Source organism: Podarcis bocagei, assembly GCF_964188305.1.
Source record: "Podarcis bocagei genome assembly, chromosome: 17".
NCBI lineage: Eukaryota > Metazoa > Chordata > Lepidosauria > Squamata > Lacertidae > Podarcis > Podarcis bocagei.
Window position 1 is genome coordinate 3,135,367 of NC_138143.1, and position 21,518 is coordinate 3,156,884.

The 21,518-nt window shown below is 49.3% G+C and overlaps 1 protein-coding gene across 1 annotated transcript in view; it reads left to right on the forward strand.

The window, feature by feature from the left end:
• CACNA1F (calcium voltage-gated channel subunit alpha1 F) overlaps positions 1-17,919 on the forward strand; it is a 75,141-nt gene extending 57,222 nt beyond the window's left edge. Inside the window, exons 33-48 of the mRNA XM_081177321.1 lie at positions 913-1,041; positions 1,272-1,337; positions 1,854-1,945; positions 2,185-2,344; positions 3,525-3,652; positions 5,019-5,115; positions 5,328-5,430; positions 6,991-7,092; positions 8,101-8,231; positions 8,343-8,462; positions 10,581-10,804; positions 10,920-11,060; positions 11,694-11,857; positions 15,346-15,458; positions 15,631-15,936; positions 17,201-17,919. Coding sequence (XP_081033447.1) covers positions 913-1,041; positions 1,272-1,337; positions 1,854-1,945; positions 2,185-2,344; positions 3,525-3,652; positions 5,019-5,115; positions 5,328-5,430; positions 6,991-7,092; positions 8,101-8,231; positions 8,343-8,462; positions 10,581-10,804; positions 10,920-11,060; positions 11,694-11,857; positions 15,346-15,458; positions 15,631-15,936; positions 17,201-17,512 — 2,388 coding nt within the window. The 3' untranslated portion in view covers positions 17,513-17,919. The remainder of the gene's footprint in view (positions 1-912; positions 1,042-1,271; positions 1,338-1,853; positions 1,946-2,184; positions 2,345-3,524; positions 3,653-5,018; positions 5,116-5,327; positions 5,431-6,990; positions 7,093-8,100; positions 8,232-8,342; positions 8,463-10,580; positions 10,805-10,919; positions 11,061-11,693; positions 11,858-15,345; positions 15,459-15,630; positions 15,937-17,200) is intronic.
• The last annotated feature ends 3,599 nt before the right edge of the window (positions 17,920-21,518 follow it).

The following is a 21,518-nucleotide window of genomic DNA, read 5'->3' on the forward strand; positions in this document are numbered from 1 at the left end:
CTGAACCTGGGGGAAGTTGTAGCAGCCCCTCCCATCAGATTGCTCTGCCTTCAGGGTAGATGCTAAAAGGGCTTTTTGTTTCCTTTGTCATGTGTATAGGATGGCCCTGTGGTTGTGGGAATATGGGTGGCCAAGATACATATGTCTTGCCTATGACAGCTATGTGCAGAGGCAGTGTTCCTCCTGGCACCAGGTGCTTTGGACAGACAGCAGGGAGACTATCCAGGCTCTGCTTATGAACTCCCACAGGCTGCTGCTGACCTGTGGATTGCTGGGGAAATGACCTGAGCTGAGCCAGAAGGATCTTCCATACGTGGGTGGGTTCAGTTCAGGAGTGAAAAACTTCAGGCTCAAGTGCTAAGCATGCCCCTCCAGACCCATCCTGGCCATGCCCTCTGCCCACAAGCAACACCCCCCCCCACTGGCCTTGCTTTGCACCACAAGCATTTTTGCCTGTCTGGAATGTGTCCTTGAGCTCTGATCATGCCTCTTGCTGGTCTGGATGGAGGGTAGAAAGGCATGCCTGAGTGGGTGCAGAAACTCATCTACTGTACAAAAGCAACATTTGCATTTGTTGCCTTCCCAATTTTGCTCTTGATACAGGCGCCAGCATGCAGCCCCTGGAAGGTTGCCTAGAACAGAATGCGGCCCTGGGCCTGAGAAAGGGTCCCTGCATCTGCTGTGCACCAAGTTGCGTGTAGCATGTCTATACATCACACAGGAGTGGCGGGGAACCTGTTGCAGCCCTCCAGCTTCTATCATCCCTGAGCTGTAGCCATGAGGACCAGGGTTGCTGGGAGTGGAGTCTATCAATATATGGAGGGCCACGATCCCTCATGCCTGACTTGCATGGAGTTCTTTGTTGTCGTCATGCGGGTGCTGCCAACCTGACTTCTCTCTCTGCCTCCACAGAGCTCGGAAGACAGCTCTCGCATCTCCATCACCTTCTTCCGCCTCTTCCGTGTCATGCGCCTGGTCAAGTTGCTCAGCAAAGGCGAGGGCATCCGCACCCTGCTCTGGACCTTCATCAAATCCTTCCAGGTCAGCGGGATTTCCTGGGAGGTGGCCTTTCCCTCCCACGGTAGATCAAAGCATGCAGTGCTCCATCCAACACATAGGAGGAGGAGAGCATGCTAGAGAAACGCTGAGCACAAACAGAAGCATCCTTTATAGGCTGTGCTGTGTACTGGGCTAAACCAGGCATGTCTGAGCCTGGGAGTTGGGGGGGGGTCCAGTACTCCCAGTTCACTCTGTGTTTGTTCAACCTCCAGGCTTTGCCATATGTTGCCCTTCTTATTGCCATGATCTTCTTCATCTACGCAGTCATCGGTATGCAGGTGAGCAGACAGAACCTCCCCTTCTGCTCTCCAAGCTTGCCGAGAAGCAAATTAATTGATGCCACAATTTGTGTGCTAGGAGTGGGCTTTGCCTTTATTGTGCAAGGGGCTCTGGGTGCATCATGTGTGTGGGTACATGCTTTAAGAAAAGGGACACCCAGCACACTTACTTATACATGCACAAACACATGCGCATGCCTGCTATTCCAGCTGGAGTACTGCATAGGATTCTGTAGCGTTCAGGATGAATGAGTGATGTCTGTGAGAAACATGAAGTGGGTTTTCGCTTATCACCACATACAGGAAGGCCTTGGACCTGGTCCAGTGCTGTGAGCACCATCCTGCTCCCTGTTATAGTTCTAGCTGTGTGCTGCGGGTGCAGTTTCATTCTCCACTCTTTTATAGGAGAGGAGGGCTTAGTGGTTTGTATTCCAGTTTGCTTCACAGAGATTCTGCAGCTGGAATCTGTTCATGATATCTTGGCATGGCTCTGAGAGTGCTTTCCTTGCCTTTCAGACCTTTGGCAAAGTGGCCATGCAGGACGGTACGCCAATCAACCGCAACAACAACTTCCAGACCTTCCCGCAGGCGGTACTGCTGCTCTTCAGGTGCCTCTTTGCAAAAGTATTTCTGCATTTAACAACTTAAGCCCATTTTAAGACCTTCTGGTGGCCCCTCAGTGTGTGGAACCAGTGAGCTGACTGAAAACAACAGGAGCCCCTGAGGAATAATAACATCTTCCTAAGTGCCCCCGCAGCAAAGCTTCTGCCCCTTTCCCACAGGGTGCCTCGGTCCTTAGCCCCAGTTGGTGGCTTTCACCATGTTCTTTCCACCTCTCTCCCTCCAGGTGTGCAACAGGGGAAGCCTGGCAGGAGATCATGCTGGCCAGTTTGCCTGGCAAACGCTGTGACCCTGAGTCTGACTATGAGCCTGGCGAGGAGTTCACTTGTGGCAGCAACTTTGCCATTATCTACTTCATCAGCTTCTTCATGCTCTGCGCCTTCTTGGTGAGACTCTGCAGCAGACTTCCCTCTGCTCTCTTCTGCCTCTGCCAGTTCCAAAAAAACAGATGCCAATCCTGCTTTGCAAAGCCAGACTCCCAGTTGTAGCCAACATGTGAAAGCCCTTGTTTGCACCAGGCGGGGGGACTGCGGTGGGCCATTTCCTAGCCTTGGTCCCTGAAAGCCAAAGTGGGCATTGCATTCATGCCACAGAATGTTTTTGGTTCCTGCTCTCCATTAAAGCTTAACCCCTTACCTCCCTGCCATTTGTCCTCTCAAAATTATCCTCCTCATCTCTTTGTTGCTTTCTTATCTGTCCTTGCCCAGAGATCTCAAAATGTTTCTGCTACGGCTCTGCTTAGCCAATGTGCAAGAGAACGATAGTGCAGGGGGAACAGCAAAGTGCCTCAGTGTGTGCCTTACACCTTTCGGTGGTATCCCTGTACCAGCACTAAATCTTAGGCAGATGGTCTATGCCAGATTTAACCCATTTTTTTCACCACTGCCTCTAGCTGGCACTGGGCATTCCCATGCCATGCTTAATTGCTAACACTATGACTCATCATAACCATCTTCTGACATGAAGGTTTTCCTCACCAATCCTAAATATGTGGATTGACGGAAATGGGCTTTGCCCATGCTCTCATGCGCTCTCCTCATAAGAACAGAAGAACCTGCTGGATCAATCCAATGGCCCCTCCAGCTCAGCATTAGCAGATGCCTGTGGGAAACCAGGGAGCAGAACGTGAGCATAAGAGCAGCCCTCTCGCCTCCCAGCTATGGAGGCAGAGCATGGCCACATTGGCTAGTAGCCATTGATAGCCCTCTCAACTGTGAATTTGTCTAATCCTCTTTTAAAGCCATTCCATCCAGGGGAAGTGAGTTCCATAGCCCAACTGTCTGAAGAAGGACTTTCATTTATCTGTCCTCAACATGGTGCTAATTGTGCACATTCCAACATTGAGTCAAAGCCCGGAAAGCAGTTTCCGTAAGAGTTTATGAGCTCTGATTCATGGAAAGCCTTCCAATGGTGGCTACAACTCAAAAGACACTTACTTGGGAGTAAGTCCTAGTGATCTTGATATTCAGAGGAACAGGCTGTTTGCCTCTGAGGTCTTGCTCTCCTTGCCTCTCATGGGCTTTTTGGGTGCATTCACTGACCTTCACTCCATTTCACCTCTTCTAGATCATCAACCTCTTTGTTGCTGTCATCATGGATAATTTTGACTATCTGACCCGGGACTGGTCCATTCTGGGTCCCCACCATCTTGATGAATTCAAGAGGATCTGGTCAGAGTACGATCCAGCTGCCAAGTAAGAGACACATGTCTTTCTTCTGCAATTACAAAATAAAAAAATTCCTTCCAGTAGCACCTTCCAGTAGCACCTTAAAGACCAACTAAGTTAGTTCTTGGTATGAGCTTTCGTGTGCATGCACACTTCTTCAGATACAGATGTGTATCTGAAGAAGTGTGCATGCACACGAAAGCTCATACCAAGAACTAACTTAGTTGGTCTTTAAGGTGCTACTGGAAGGAATTTTTTTATTTTGACTATGGCAGACCAACACGGCTACCTATCTACTTCTGCAATTACAGTAACTACTTACATGGAAATGCAATGGAATGTTGCCATCATCTAGAAATTCTGGAACTTTCCACTAGGGGCAGCAGAGAGAAGTTTTGTCCTTCTCCTGGTTTATAGCTCCATTTGCAGAGGTCCTGTGATACAATATCTTGAAATCTCAGGCAATAAGAGGGGTGTTATTTTAACATTTTTGCCGGTGTAATTGTGTGCCACAAGGGGCACTAAACAGCAGGACCATCTTAAGCATATCTGGTGCCGTGGTGCAATGCTTGCTCCGGTGCTCCGGTGCTGCTGGCGGGGCTGGAGGAGGCAGGCAGCAGCTGGAGGGCAGCTTCTCCGGCGGGGAAGAGGTGGAGGCTGGACACGGCACCTCCCGACTCAGCTGACCGCTTCGTGCTGGGGTGGCCACAGCAGACGGAGGCTCCGGGTGTGGTGCTGCTTCGGCGTGGCATGGCAGAGGCAGGCGAGGGCGGCGAGCTGATGCCAGGAGGTGCCGTGTCCAGCCTCTGCCTCTTCCCTGGTGCCCTCCAGAACTTGGTGCCCTGGCGCCCCGCGCCACTAGCCTTTATGGGTAAGATGCCCCTGCTAAACAGTGTGCTTGGACCTGTCACTTCTTGACCCAGAGGAGCAGAGCTGGAGGAGAGCAATGGCTCTGCTTCACATAGTTCACATAAGGAACAGGGGTCTTTTCTAGGCCATGGCTAGTCTGCCACCACTCATAGTCCCATTGAGGGAGGCAGCACCCCACCTATCCCACAGCTCCTTACCACCCACTTGAGATGCCAATGTGGTGCAGTGGTTAGAGTGTTGGACTAGGACTTGGGAGACTAGGGTTCAAAACCCCATTTGGCCCTGAAGCTCCCCTTGGAGTCAGTCACAATTGCTGTGGGGATTAAATGAGGAAGGGAAGAACCACCTTGAGCTCCATGGAGAAAAGAGTAGAATATAAATGCAATAAATAATAGAATCACAGAATTCTAGAGTTGGAAGGGACCCTCAGGACCATGTAGTTCAGCCCCTGCAATGCAGGAATATGCAACTGTCCCTTACAGGGATCAAACCTGCAACTAATAGATAAGTTCTCTTCCTCCAGGGGCCGCATCAAGCACCTTGATGTAGTGACTCTACTACGCCGGATACAGCCTCCGCTGGGTTTTGGGAAACTCTGCCCCCACCGAGTAGCTTGCAAGGTAATCTCAAGGGGCCCACCTGAGTGTGACTCCTGGGTTCTCACTTCCTAGGAGAACATCGTGGCCGGGTTCTAGCTCCAGAGCCTATCAGTCCTCATGGGTTCCCTTGGAGGACTTTATGAAGGGAATGAGGTGGGTGGGGCTACAGTAGAGAGGTAGCTGGGGAGGACAGGTGACAAGGATTCTTGCTTTTAATTCATTTGTCTCTGCAGAGGCTGGTGGCTATGAACATGCCCCTGAACTCAGATGGAACTGTCACCTTCAATGCCACTCTCTTTGCCTTGGTGCGGACATCCCTCAAGATCAAAACAGAAGGTGAGGTACAAGACCGTTCTCATGGCGCTTGCCCTCAGTATATGCAGAATTGTTACTAGCTGATGAGAAAGAACATTTTATACTCTCCAGGAATGATGTTTTTTCTCCAAGCACGTAACTGGATTTATGCAACTCTACTTGCCCAGTTGCTAGTAGCAACTGCAACTCCCATCTTATGCCACACACCTCGCCGAAATACTCCTTCCCTGGAAATCCACAGAAGAGAAAGTGGAAAGTTAGAAACTTCTCTCCTTTTCTGCTAGGCTTTTGCAGGATTGTGGAAAGAAATACCTTGAAAGGGTCAATGGTGGCCACAAATAAAGCGGGCTATTCAGCGAAACTCTGCAGACTCTACATTCCAAATTCCAGGGCTAAGACCCAGCATTAAAAATACGATCTGGTCCCAAGCTTCACTTCTCCTTCCCCACCTCCTGCAACTGTCCTTTGGGTCAGGCCAGAAGGCCTTGCTTCAGCCACCTCCGGTTTCCACTACCCCACCTTCACCCCACTCCGCTTTGGCTTGGACACCCACCCACCCACCCTATGCGCACCTCATTGTTCACAAGGCACCCCCAGTGGTGACCCTGGGCATTTGTTTGTTTGCTTGCTTGTTATTCATTATCTTTGTATTGGGATTGCTCATCCAATCAAATTTCTTACATACCGCAATTCATAAAGGTAAAGGTACCCCAGACTGTTAGGTCCCGTCGCGGATGACTTTGGGGTTGTGCGCTCATCTCACTCTATAGGCTGAGGGAGCCAGCGTACAGCTTCTGGGTCATGTGGCCAGCATGACTAAGCCACTTCTGGCAAACCAGAGCAGCGCACGGAAATGCTGTTTACCTTCCCACCAGAGTGATACCTATGTATCTACTTGCACTTTGATGTGCTTTTGAGCTGCTAGGTGGGCAGGAGCAGGGACTGAACAACAGGAGCTCACCCCGTCGCGAGGGTTCGAACCGCCGACCTTCCGATCGGCAAGCCCTAGGCTCAGTGGTTTAGACCACAGCACCACCTGCATCCCTTTACATAATTCATATAGACAACAAAATACAAAACACAATTTAAAAAAACATTTTAAAAGGCACAAAAATGCAGCAAGAAACATAACTGACTAGAACCCACTGCTCATATTCCACAGAACAGCTGCCTAACCACAGAAGCAGGCAATAGGGGTGATCTGTGGGGGGCATTTGTCACCTCCCCCCCCCAGTCATATGTATAGATGGAGGATGGAGAGAATCGTGTAAGCAGGACTAGTTCAGTGGAACAGCCATTGCAAGGACTTGGGCTTGAGCTGCAGGGCCCTGAGGAGTCACAGGCAAACCCCAGAGTGCACTGCAAGGGCACGGATTGGTGCCAAGGCATTACTGTAACCCCCTAGTGCAGGAATCTAGAAGAGGGGTTTTGTTCGGATCCACCCCACAAACTTAAAGCACATTTAAAGGATTTGGGGAATTGTAGCTCTGTTGGGCGTAAACTATACTTCCCAGGTTTTTGTGGGGGAGCCATGTGCTTTAAATGTGTGGTGTGGTCCTCATTCTCCCCCCACTCTTGTAGGAGACCTGGATGTGGCAAATAAGGAGCTTCGTGCTGTAATCAAAAAGATCTGGAAGCGGACCAAGCCCAAAATCCTGGATGAAGTTATCCCTCCACCAGAAGGTCAGTGCCCCTTTGTCCTAGCAACTGGACTCTGTCCCATCCCCACTGCCCAGAGATAAAAACTGAACCAAGCACTCTTGGCTTTCCATCCAGAACCTACTCTGAGTCCCATTTAACTGAGTGCTGGTTTGCTCTCAGGGCTGGTCCAAGCACTGAAGAAATCTCTAGGTTGCTTAGGGCATTGTTGTGTAGCAACTGGAGGTGGCATCTGCTTTACCTTCTGAAGGCCACCTTGGCAAGTTCAACAAAGGATAAAGAAAGGAAGCTTGGAAGATATGATTCTGTAGTGATACTTGGGATTCCTGCAGCAATGACGCAAGGAGTTCAGTGGACCTAGGGGACTGGGAGAGCACTGTAGCTTGGCAAGCATCCTGGAGAGTATTGAGTGTTTGCAGAGCACCAAGTAAGTGATCTACAGCAGGCACCGGGCAAAACCACACCGTGCTTTAATGTGTCCTACCCACATGCCTCCAGAGTATCAAGAGAAATGGGGAGGTCAGAGGCTGTGTTGGCTTGATGGGCACTTTCAGCAATCATGGACCTTGGAGCAGGTGCCAGTCTTGCCCATTGCCAGCCCTGTTTATGAAGGATCTTGCATATATGAAGAATTTTGCAATAATAATAATAATAATAATAATAATAATAATAATAATAATAATAATAATAATTTATACCCAGCCCATCTGGCTGGGTTTCCCCAGCCACTCTGGGGGGAAATAAAGTCATATTGTATTTGGCGCAAGATGGAGATCATCTTTGGGAAAAATAGACCTTCAGATCGGCAGAACCGCCATGTTAATCTGTTTCAGAGGAAATAAAGCGGGGGCTCCTGTGGCACCTTCAAGACTGCCACCATCAATTAAGGTTGTACTCTTTAAGATGCCATAGGACACTGTGACCTTTAAAAACTAGCCCACCTATTCCATGGAGCTTTTTGGAAATACAGATGTTCCAAAAAACAAGCCACAGATTCCTAACAAGAGTGCACTTAACGTCTTCCCTTGGCAGAGGAGGAGGTCACTGTTGGAAAGTTCTATGCCACATTCCTGATCCAGGATTACTTCCGTAAATTCCGTAAGCGGAAGGAGAAAGGAATGCTTGGTCCAGATGGGTCCCCAAGCAATTCCACTGCCTTGCAGGTGAGTATCCTTGTTTTGCTGTGGGCCTCTTAGCTGCTCTAATGAACAGAGAATGCAACATGGATACCAGGATGGCTGATCCTGCTGCTTTGGTGCTTCTCTCCCATTCAGGCTGGGTTGAAAAGTTTGCAAGATCTGGGGCCTGAGATCCGCCGGGCCATGTCCTGTGACCTGGAAGAAGAGGAGGAAGCTGAGGAAACTGTGTGTGAGGAGGAAACCGTGACGTATAAGGTGAGCCTTTGGTCTAGTTTTCTCTGAGTGAGTTAACCTCCATCTGGAGTGCACCACTTTGGACTGAACATATGGAAGAATCATATGACTGAATGCTACTCCATATAAAAACATTCCCTGCACCTGGAAAACACATGTTAGGAAGAATGCTAAAGTAGAATTCTTCTTTCTGGACATACTAGTTTTCTACCTGTTGGGATTTCTCTTTTTAACAGAGCAGAATTCAGTCATGGCAGCTCCCATGGTACAGCCCAAATATAGGTTCATCACCTCAGTGATGCCTCCTCTTTGCCCAGCAGGGCAGAAAAGCAGACAGAGTATTGGTTATCATGGACCACTACCATAGGGATAACTGATAGCTGGGAAACACTGGCCTGCAAGCACTCCAGCTGGAGAACAGCCTTGACCAAAGGTGTCATGGACTTTGAAGAAGCTTGAACTTAGGACGAAAAGGAGAAATGAGCTAAGAGGAAGGCACGCTTGGCAATCTCTCACCATGATCAACTCCTGCCCAGAAACCTCTTTCCCCACTGTGGATGGACATGTGGATCCAGAATTGACCTCCACTTACAGACTCACTGTTAAGACCGTTTTCATGGAAGACAATCGTACTTGGCTACGAGTGATCGCCAGAGAGGAAGATTACCATAGGGCCAAAAACATTGTCCACTGGAGTTCAGAAGGGACATTTCACTCCACGTTCACAGTAGTTATTATCAAATCTCAGGTTGGGAAATAATTTTCTAGAGGTGGAGCACATGGAGCAGCTCAGTGAGGAAGGCAGTGGAATAATAGCCACCAGGGGCCTCCTTGCCAGTTGCCAGGAAATCTATAGAAGAGATAGATGAAGTTAGACAAAGCCTAGACAATGTGAGAAATCCATGGCCTTCCAGACATTGATGGAATGCGCCTCCATCACTCTTGTTTATGAGGCCCTAATGGCTGGGGATGGCTGCTTTAACTCAAGGCACTGCGTAGTCTCTTGTTTCCTCTTGGTTTTAATTTTGTTTGCTACCACCCTCCATTCAAACTAAAGGATGCCAAATTAATATTTACTGTATATAAACTTCCAGAACTGTATTCTATTCAGTTATTATGATAGAGTGTCATAGTATATCTAATTAGCAGATTTGAAAATAATTTACAGAATCGTTTTACGTAAAAAGTGATGGAGAGCAAATTCTTTTGAAAGGTAAATCCTGGTTTCTGCTCTTTCAACCACCTTCCCAGAGAGCTTAGTGTGGAATGCCAAATTGGAAATGTTTCCACTAACCAGTTCTCCTCTGCTTTTCCACGCCCCTTGTTCTGTTCCCAAATTGGAAAAGGCTGCAACTGAATCGCTGAGAGAACAGATGTGTGTACAATATGTTGTTCCAAATTCCAGAAGAGAAGAAATTACAAAGGTTGTGAGAGATTTGGAGGAAGGAAATAAGAATTCTTTCTGCAAAGTTGTAAAGTGCTCATGGCATGTCAATACCGACTCCAGAAGCTCAGGCACTTTTGTGCTGACAGAAACCTGTGACCACCCCAGCACTCCCACAGGCGCAATGGTATTGAAAGCATGGTTGCATAGAATTGCAGCAATAGCGTCATCAGAACAAATCATGATGAATGCTCAATAAAAAAGATGTCTGGAAAGGCACAGAGGTAGGAAGCTGCTAGGGTTGCTCACAGCCCAAATTCCCATTATAAAAGGGAAGCTGCCTCTGGCTGGGGAAGCCAGAGAACATTAGCCTTGTTCTCAGCATGGCATCTCTATATCAGGGCTGGAGATTTGCTCTGGAAGTCATAAAGGAAAGCCAGTTCAACTTCATATTAGAGCTGCAAGTCAGGATGGTCCAGGCAGTGAAGGAGAGAACATTGGAGGGCAGAGGAGCCTCAGGAGGGAAGAGCTGGCAGAATGCAAATTTGAGGAAGAAAGAATGTGCATAAGTGGTCAGGAGCTGGAGAGATGAAGGAGATCAAAGTTCACACATTCATATTTGAAACAAGCAGCCAGATTTTGTGCTGCAGACCTGCAGTGCTCCTGTAATGTGTGAAGTGATCTAAGGGCAGCAATGGACTGTTCAGAAGCACTGTTGGTTTTTATGACATGCCCAGGCTTCTCTCTTCCCACAGAGCTCTGAGGCGTTGTATGGCAGTGCGCCTGACCACCACGTCACAGCTGCTTCGCCAGACGGGGAGAACAAGACTCTGATGAATGGCCTTGTGGGCTCCCGGCACCCCTCAAGCGTCAGCCTCTCCCACATGACTAATGGACCAACCCACTATGAGGAGAACGTTGGGGGCAATGAGGAACCTGCTGAACTGCCCAACATCCCCACCCGGCGCAGGATGAGCAGGTGCTGGCCAGGATGAGGTCCTGGGCTTGCGGGGGAAGGAAGGGTGTGGTGTGGCTGAGTGGGGAGGCAGGAGCCAGGATTCCAGAGTTCCTTACAGCCCTCTGTACCTCTTCAGGCGGAGCTCTGATAGCAGCGGCATCCCGCCTACAGTGCATGAAGAAGCCACACACACCGAAGACTACAGGGAGGACACCTCAGTGGAGCAGGGGTACTATAGCCGGGAAGAGGACTCTGAGAGCCTGGCCTCCCGTGACAGGTAAGAGTCAGGTCCTGAGACAGAACAGAGCAACTTTGGACACGGCCCTGGCCTTATTTGCAAGTTGCCATAACAAAATGACTGCTTCCCTGTAGTCCAGTTCCACATTGTTCCAGTTAACATCTCAGTGGAGGAATAATGTGGCACCTTCTGCTGCAATCCTGCTCCTTCATGCAGAAGTCAAATAGTAAAGAATCACATAATTTCCTCCATCCGCGGAACATAACTACGTGGAAGGGGCATCCGGACCCAGTGTCGCCACTGAGGGACAGCATAGACATTGGTGTCTTTATGATATATGGCCCTCATGGTTGAAGGGCCACAGTACGTGGACAGTAAGTGATTGTGGCAAATCCCAACACCAGGAATGCAAACTGAGAGTGGGACAGACTGCCTCGGATGGTAGTGGTGGACTCTTCATTTGAGGTTTTGTTGACCACCTGTCATAGTGGATTTCCTGAACTGGCAGGGGGTTGGATTTGATGGCCTTTTCAAATCCCTTCCAGGCCTTTGCTTCCTTGGGGCCGGTATGCTCACTCAACGCTGAGGCTGCAAAGAACGAGGGTTCCAGGGCCATTAGGAACGAAGGCTGTTTTGTCATTCACTGACTTGTGTGCTTTCTTCCCTATGCAGGCAGCCCTGTCTTCACACTCCTCAGCCCCATCGTCGTCGTTGGGACAACAGCTATGGCGGCTCTTTGCCCCTCCCCTCTCGGCGCATCAACAATGGGATGGTTAATGGCATGCTGGACGGCAGGCAACCCAAGCGCAGGCGCCTCCTGCCTCCCACACCCACAGGTCAGGATGACAGGGAACTTGGGTTACCTGGGCAAGTGACTCTGGGAGTGCGTAAATGGAGGAGGGCTGGATTTCATGGCTCCCCTGGGTCACAAATACACCCCCTTTTTAAATACAGTGGTACCTTGGGTTACATATGCTTCAGGTTACAGACTCCACTAACCCAGAAATAGTACCTCAGGGTAAGAACTTTGCTTCAGGATGAGAACAGAAATCGTGCTCCAGTGGCGCGGCAGCAGCCAGAGGCCCCATTAGCTAAAGTGGTGCTTCAGGTTAAGAACAGTTTCAGGTTAAGAAGAGACCTCTGGAACGAATTAAGTACTTAACCTGAGGTACCACCGTGTATGCTGCAGAGTCAAGCAGAAAAGCTTTTCATAGACAGTACTTCTTCAGACTTTAGTTCAAACTTTGGTTCAAAGTTCTCCTGGGAGTGGGTGGGTAGCTTCTTGCAGATAGAAAGCTAGCAGGGAGAAGTCTTCTGTCAGAATGCAGCTATTTTATGCACAGGGAGTTTTCTTCATGAGAGGAGCATTTAAACACTGATAGAGGAGCAGGGATGGGGTTGGGGGGTGAGAAAGAGGCATGCGGAAAAGGAGCCACGGGGGGGGGGGGCAGGACAAGTGTGTGAGTGTGAGAGAGGAAGTGTCGGAAATAGTGAACCTTTAACAGCGCCTGGGGCAGTGCAAGTGTGTGCGTGGGAGCCACTAGGGAAAATTGATAGTGCAAGACAAACAGGCTGTGTGCTTGAAGCAGGGCAGGTGTGAGCGTGTGTGTGTGTGTGAGAGAGAGAGAGAGAGAGAGAGAGAGAAATGAGATGGGACACTACAAATATGTGTGTCTCTATGTTGTGAAATGAAAGCATAATCAATGCACATGCATGCTCTCGCTCTCTTTCTCACACAGACACACATAGAGCATGTGTGTTGAAACTGGCAAAGAGGATGTGAAAAGAGGGAGAGAGGAATTTTGTGTGTGAGAGACAGCAAGTGCATGGGTGCAAGTGCGAGTGCTTAAAAAAAATATGTTAAAAGATAGTTGCATGCCTGACGCCAGACGTGTGAGGGGGTCGCTCTGTGTCCCCAGGATGCTTTGGGGGAGGAAACCATGTTGCTTTACATGTATGGTACACAGAGCCTCAGTCGCTAAACCTAACCTACTTCAAGGGCAGGCTGTGTGCGTGGGAGAACCATGCATGCCAACTTGAAGTGCTTGGGAGGATAAATAACTAACTAGAGGGGAGCAAGGGAGAAACACCAGATAGTGATTAAAAAACAACAACACATGGAGATTGTGAATACATGTAGACACCGATTTCTTTCCATACATCCAGTGGCGTAGCGCCACCGACGCCTGGCCGGGCACAGGCAGCCTCCGCACCCCGACGCCATCCCCTCGGCCCAGCCACAGGCGGCGGCTGCTTCTGCCGACTGGGAGGGAGGAGAGCTCCGAGGGGCCTCGCCGCGCCCTGCGCTCCCCAAAACCCTCCGAGAGGAAGCTGGTGGGCGGGCGAGGGTCTCCCGGCAGAAGGGGGCGCTGCTGGCTCCGGCTCTCAGCGCAAGTCTCAGCGGGGGGGGGGCGAGGACGGAGCACGGCTGGAAGCCCCCGGACCCAGCCGGGAGGAGGAGAGGCGCTCGCCAAGCCCGGATCTGGAGCTCCACCTACAGCCCAAGGAGAGGAGGGGGCTTCGGCTGCCTCGGCCCGCGGGGGCTCCGCAAATAATAAATTTAATAAATTCATGCTGAGCCTTTGGGGGGGGTCCTTGGCTCCTTCGCTCGCCCCCAGCCCCAGTGGCATAGCGTGGGGGTGCAGGGGGACCCGGGCGCAACATCTGGGGGGCGCACGCTCGCACTCGAGTGCTAAAATCCACGGGTTAGGGGGCGCAAATTACTTGCCTTGCCCCGGGTGCTGACAACCCACGCTACGCCACTGCTTGGAGGTTCCCCGGCAAGGGGGAGGGAAAAAATTTGAAACTTACACTTTCGTGCGTCCCTCCCGGCGTGACGCTGCACGCTGACGTCACGGGGCTGTAATGGTGGTGTGCCTCGAGATTTTTTTCATCAAACAAGTGTGCCTTTGCCCAAAAAAGGTTGGGAAACACTGCACTAATGGTTCCTCAGGGTTCGCCTTGGTTCTCGTCCATTTTGGCTCCCAAACGCTGCCAACTGCAGTTTGTGAATGTTCTTTGGAAGCTGAATGTCTGATGGGGCTTCCGCAGCTTCTGATTGGCTGCAGGAGCTTCCTGCCTTGGAAGCCGTGCCTTGGTTCCGAATGCTTTGGAGGTCAAACGGACTTCTGGAATGGGTTCCGTTTGACTTCCAAGGTATCACTGTATATATGTAGAGAGAGACGGTATTGCATGACACTCCAATCGCCAAGCAATGTGAGATTCCAGGGGTTCTCAACACTTACCCAGGGTTGAATTTATTTGGAATGAGGGGCAGCAGACACACACACACACACACACACACACACACACATATATATATACAGTGGTGCCCCGCAAGATGAATGCCTCACAAGACGGAAAACCCGCTAGACGAAAGGGTTTTCCGTTTTTGAGCTGCTTCGCAAGACGATTTTCCCTATGGACTTGCTTTGCAAGACAAAAACGTCTTGCGAGTGTTCCGATTTTTTTCCGCTTTACCCCCTTTTTTCTAAGCTGCTAAACTGCTAATAGCCTTTTAGCCGCTAATCCGCTAATCCTTTAATAGCCGCTAAGCCTTTAATAGCCACTAAACCGCTAATAGCGCTAATCCGCTAATAGGGTTGCTTCGCAAGACGAAAAAACCGCTAGACGAAGAGACTCGCGGAACGGATTAATTTCGTCTTGCGAGGCACCACTGTGTATATATATATGTATGTATATATGTATCTGTCCCTCTCTGGCCTTCTGGCTTCTTCTAGCCAGATCTCACAACTCTTTTCCCTTCTCACTACCACTCCCAGACAGGTGAGGGAGCAGGGACAGAGCAGCTTCCTCACTTATACTAATGACCCATACTTAGGTGGCCATTACAAAGAACCTGGCCTTGCCATTCCTTGCTGGATCCAGGAATTGGAAGAGACTCAGCAATACGGCCTACTCACCTCCGCCCCCCCCCCAACTCACACTACCTCCCTCCAACAACAAGACATTTCCCCCCAGATATACAAACAAACAACAGGCCTTTTAAACCACTATAGAGTTATTGTCTCTGCTGTATGTTTTTGTTTTTTTGTCTTTTGTTTGCTTTGCTGTCCTTTCTTCTGTATGTTATTGTGGCGTGAGAGTTTATGTTTCTTGGTGTGTGTTTGTTTTTTAAAAACCTTTTTAAAAACATTGTGAGCCCCTCTGAAAACACTGGTGTGTAATATATCAAATGAACAAACAGTTTGGTGGTCAGTGGGTTCAGCCAAATGCGCTGGTGTGGCAGAGGGCAGCCACCCCACACTTGTGGCCTCTTATACCTTCTCTGGCCTTCCTTTCCCCACCTCCCTGCTTTTGGTAGGCCGCAAACCAGCCTTCAGCATCCAGTGCCTGCAGCGTCAAGGCAGCTGTGATGACATCCCCATCCCAGGCACCTACCACCAGAATGCGCCACCCTGCCGAGCACGTGCACAGGTAATTCTTGCACAGGGTGTGTGTGTGTGTGTGTGTGTGTGTGTGTGAGAGAGAGAGAGAGAGAGAGAGAGAGAGAGAGAGAGAGAGAGACTTAGTATGTACCATACTTCTGTTCTACTACTGAGGCCATCCCATCCACTGGCCATCTCACCAGGTCTCTCCTCTGCCCCAGGGCTATGGCAGCTATGACTCGTGGCACAGTGGCAGCCACTCCTCAACAGCATCCTCACAGTCGTGGGCCACACCACCTAAGCGGGGCCGGTTGCTCTATGCCCCACTAATCCTGGTGGAGGAGGATGGGTTGCCAGGGCACAGCTGGGAGAAGAACAGCAACAGCCTTCCGCCCATGTCGCGAGCGCGCTGGTACATGAATGAGCCTGAGCTGCCCTACCGCTCTTATGGCCAGCTGCGTGTGCCCGGCCCACTCAAGCACAGCTACAGCGACAAGCCTGGCAGTGCCGACAGCCTGGTGGAGGCGGTGAGTGCAAGGCAGACTTCTCTGTCTCTGGGATGCAGCTCTTTGGGACCCACCTTCCACTCCCCCTCATCCCTCCTGCAAGAATAGTTTTTGTCACCCTGATTGGGGTGGGTGTGGGTGAATCAGTGTTTCTCAAACTTGGACCCCCAGCTGTTGTTGGACTACAACTCCCATCATTCCTGACCACTGATCCTACTAGCTCAGGGTGATGGGAGTTGGGGACCCAAGTTTGTGAAACACTGGTATGTATTTAAATCCTTTTGTTTTCCCTTGGTTACTCAGCCTCATGCAAGTGTGCCGACAACCACACATAAATACAGTGTGGGGGGTGGCAAGTTGTGCCTTCCCTCCAGCTTGTGAACCTTTCTTACTTAAGGATATCACCAGCCCCAGTATGGAAAGCTCCTCTGGTTTAGTCCTCTGGTATGCTGCTTAGGGCAGAAGAGATTTTATCGCTAGGAGGGTTGTATGTGTGCTGCACTGAAAATTATTTCAAATTACATGCCAAATAAAGCCAGATTTTGCAGCCTAAAACCAAAAGTGCACATCAGCTGGTGTCATCCTTATTATGCAGAGTTCGTTCTGGTTCTGCTAGCAATGGCAGAATGAAAAAGAGCCAGAGCCTCACTCCTGGCTGCCTTCTAAGGCTGTACTGGGCACAGCTTTACAAGTTTTTTTAGCGCATCCCCAACACTGTGCAGGCTAAAATCAGGCATTTGCTTTTAGCAGAAATAGGTGATTCTCAAATTACTGGATTTGATATCCATTCTAGTGTTTGGCTTGTGGTATTAAATGTTGGAGGACGGGAAATGAGCAACAGTTTCACCTATGGAATCCACTGGCTCTATTAAGACAGCATGCCAATCCATGAATTGTGTAATCCATAGTTTACAATCCAAACCATGGTTTGAACTTCCAAATATACAACAGGCTGGCCATGGTTGCTTATTTGGCTTCATAAGTGTGCTCCCACCTCCGTTGTGCAGCAGCTTCTTGAGGCAGAGTGATAACCATAACTATGGTTTGTCAGTTCAGGAATCATCCTAAGCCACAGTGAGCACAAACCATGGTTTTCAAGGTCACTTCAAACCATGATTTCTATTTCCAGTTTGCCAGCTGACTGAAACTAGTTTACCAATTTAGACAACATAGGTAAGCTTACTTAACCATGATTTGGTGTGATGTCCAAACTGAGCTACTGACTTGGTTGGTTGTGTACTGCATAACTTTGACTAGCAGAACCCTTTCATCTTTCTTCTTCCAGGTGCTCATCTCTGAGGGTCTAGGCCTTTATGCACAGGACCCAAAGTTTGTGGCCTTCACCAAGCGGGAGATTGCTGATGCCTGCCACATGACCATTGATGAGATGGAGAGTGCTGCCACAGACCTGCTGAGTCGCAAGGTCCCTGGTAGCGAAAGCAGCAGCCGAGGTGGTGGTGGTCACGCCTTGTACAGCAGCGACGGGGAGCACAGTGGGGCTGGGAGCCTAGGTCCCGTTTACAGTGATGAGGAGCCCTTCCGCTCCCGTGAGGAAGAGGACTTGGGTGACGAGATGGCCTGCGTCACTTCTTATTGACCAGGAAGTGCCCCCTGGCGGGGCACAGAACTGCTGCGGCGAGATACCTAGACTCTGCAACCTTTGTAGTCTAAAGGCATAGGCTTGCCCAAAGCTGTGCTATGGTGGGAGTGACTGCGGAAAAGAGAGGCCAAAGGATGGGAGACAAAATGCTGCCCTCCCATTGCCTGATACAAAAACAGCCGGTAGAAACGTTGCCCTACTACTTTCCTGGTTTAGGCAGTCTGCTCCTTGCTGCCCCTTCTCCAGGCTTTTGACTCCTTCCCAGTGGTCCAGAAAGAGAAAGGGACCTCTGGATTTCTTCCTCTGAGCAAGGATTGTGGATTTTGAAGAGGTTGGGGGGCGGGGTTCCAAGGTGATTAGACAATGTCTTTTTCTATCAGAAGCAATAAAAAGATGCTTTGAAAGATGCTGCTGCCTCTTTATATATATATATTATTTTATTCTTATAAGACTATGTGATGCACATCAACCCCAAAAGAAGAAGATAAGAGAGGCATCACAACATGTTTAGGATTGCTCCCCTATTCATACCCATATTATTCAGCCATAGTATCACATCCAATTTGGGGGCTGGCCTTGTGTCAAGGGGCTGCTGTCATTTCATCCCATTGTGTCTTTCCACAGAAGTCCAGGCACTGATGGGGGTTGCCAGTCATGTTCCTACCAGCTATGTACATAATAAATCATAGTTGCAGCTTCTAATACTGGACAGAAGGGGGTCCAATTGAAAAAATAAGGTGTTCTCCCTGAGTTTCCCACTTTTCCTTTTCTTTAACCTCCACCAACTCTTTGTAGAATAAGGTGTTTCATAAATGCGATCAAAATTTAATCCAGTATACTTTACGGGGCCCTTGTTTTGTACTCACGTACATGGAGAGCAGGAAGGGTCCACCACCCACCTGAATGGATAATCGAACAGGACACATTAGTGGTTTTCAGTTATATGGCTAAAGGTTGGACAGAATGCCTTCCATGAGTCACCTACCAATACAGACAGATGTTCAGCGGACTGACCACCACCACCAATCCCCACAAGGAAATTACACAATTCCCCTTAGCTGTGGGGTTTTGTTTTGGTTTTTTTGCTAAACTGCTTTGCTAGGGAACAATCCTCCCATCAGCTCCATATGCAGTGCAGCCAGTTTGGGTTTCATGCCAATTTCTTAATTAGACTAGCTATAATAACAAAGGTGGGTTTGTAAGTTACACTGCGACTTTTGTAAGTCCACATTTACTCATAAGATCCCACCAAGAAGGCAGAAGATGCAAAGCAGGACCACTTTTCACAATGTAAGACTGCCTGGAAATCTGAGATTGCTGACATCAAAACTCCCAGAGTCAAAGAATTACTTTGAACGCATATATTCGTATACAGCCAGCCTTGGCTGCTGCCTCTATAGGACCCCGCTGGGTTTTATTAAACTTGCGTAACTCTTCCTAGAAATGTCTGAGGCATCAAAGACACCTTTGTCTCTGCACTAATTGCTCCACAATGGACTAAATGGGCATCTGTGTAATAGTACAGGCGCCTCTGAAAGGAAAGGCTACCTGCTAAGTCCTGTTTCCCTTTGAAGTTCTTTCTGATACGCAGAAAGAGGATGCTTTGGCCTTCCCTTTAGGTATGGTTGAACAAACCCCCGAAAACTGACGTCACCAGAAATATGGAAGGTATTGTACAGTGACTGGCAGAAGTGGTTTGCTGTGCCACTTTATTCATCAGATTCTTTTTATCCTACCCTTCCTCCAAAGGAGCTCTGCGTAATATGCACAATTTCTCCCTGCTCCCCGGCACTTCTCCATGCTAACAGATTGGAGCAACCACATCCCCCTGATCAAGTTGTGCAGCTGATAGTTGTAGTCCAAAACATCTGGAGGGTGCCAGGTTGGCAAAGGCTGAAGGTAAACGACCCCTGACAGTTCAGTCCAGTTGCGAACGACTCTGGGATTGCGGTGCTCATCTCACTTTATTGGCCGAGGCAGCCGGCGTTTGTCCGCAGACAGTTTTTCCGGGTCATGTGGCCAGCATGACTAAGCCGCTTCTGGCAAAATCAAACACCGTTTACCTTCCCTCCGGAGCGGTACCTATTTATCTACTTGCACTTTGATGTGCTTTCAAACTACTAGGTTGGCAGGAGCTGGGATCGAGCAACGGGAGCTCACCCTGTCACGGGGATTCAAACCACCGACCTTCTGATCAGCAAGCCCTAGGATCAGTGGTTTAGAGCACAGTGCCAACCGTGTCCCTCTGGAAAAGGCTAGTATAGAATAAATAGACTTCCCCCCAATGAAGTTAACTAATGGAAGCAAACAAATATGAAATAATAATAAATAATAATTTATTATTTATACCCCTCCCATCTGGTTGGGTTTCCCAGCCACTCTGGGCGGCTTCCAACAAAATATTAAAAATATATTAAAACATCAGTCATTAAAAACTTCCCTAAACAGAGGTCCCTTCTAAAAGTCAGATAGCCATTTATTTCCTTGACATCTGATGGGAGGGCGTTCCACAGGGCAGGTGCCACTACTGAGAAGGCCCTCTACCTGGTTCCCTGTAACCTCACTTCTCGCAGCAAGGGAACCACCAAAAGGCCCTCAGCACTGGACCTCAAAGTGAACAAATAATGAAGACATAAAATCCTGTTTCTCCTCTTTATAAGTTTGTCTCTTTTTCTGCTGTTGTTATCACTCCTCATAAAGTTACAGCCAAGTATATTCATAAATGCAGACTGAAGAGTAGCACTGGCTTATGGGCTGCCACATAGAGGGTGGAGCAAATTGTTCTCTTTTGCTCCAGCATGTAAGACCCACACCAACAACTTCAAATGGCAAGAAAGGGAACTTTGCCTGACAGTACAAGCTGTTCAACAATGCAACAGACTCCTGGTTTGGAGGGCTGCAGATCAAGTATGCTCTAGCGGTGGATTTACTGCGTTAGCAAGGTGTCTGGATTACATGACTTCTGAGTACTCTTCCTACCCCACAGTTCTCCTCTGGGTTACCTTCACAAAAAGAGATAATGCAGCCATGTTGAGATAACGTTCTCCAGCTGGTCCTGATGCAACATTTCCTTGGCAATAAGAGCTTCTTCATGGATCAAAAGATCCCAGAATTTAGAGAGCCAATTCTCCACTCCATTGGTTGCTTCAGCTCTCAAAATCTAAGGTTCCGTCCCAGGCAGGGGTCAGGTTTGTATCCTAAGTGGTGGGTGGGTGTGCTAGGCACATACTCCAGAGAAACAAGGTCACATGGCTGGTGCCTGTTCAGGATCTCATAACAATGTCTGGTCAAGTAGAGGTCAGGTTCTAGCAGGGCAAGGTCAAAAGAGCTGAGGTCAGATTCCAAAGAGCAGGATCAGGTGAAACAAGAGGCCAGAACCAGTTCCAATGTCAGTCAAGCAAAGCAGAGAGCAAGTTCAGGTTAGCAAAGTCAGGCAAAGTAGAGGGCAAGGTCCACCTAAGCTAACAAGCAAAGCGGGTAGCACCCTGGACAGCTCCAAATGGAATCTGCCGGGGAAGTCAGACAAGAAAGATTTGAAAGTTGCTTCAGCAACCACCAAAACCTGGCTGAACCGTAAGTAGAACTGCAGCTCCCTCTAGGCAGCTAGAGCAGCCTCCTCAACCTGGTGTCTTCCAGGTGCTTTGGTCTACAACTCCCATCAGCCCCAGACAGCATGTTCCCAGGGGTTTATGGGAGTTGTAGTCCAACAACCTCTGGAGGGTGTTGGGGAAAGCTGAGGTCCCCCCCCCCAACAGAAATCGTGGCTATGCCCATGCAGACACAAGCAATCATGTCAGCCCTCTGGCCATGGGGGGGGGGGGGAGAAGCGGGTGGCAGAAAGGGTCTCAAATGTGATGATCCTGTTCCACCCATTGCTGGCTTCCTCATCGCCTGGAGGCAGCATGTGGCTCCTGCCAGATTCCCTGCAAGGGAATAGGTATGTCCCTTGACCAAACAAAAAGGTCAGCCAAACTGCAAGTCTGACCATGTCTCTTCACTTCTC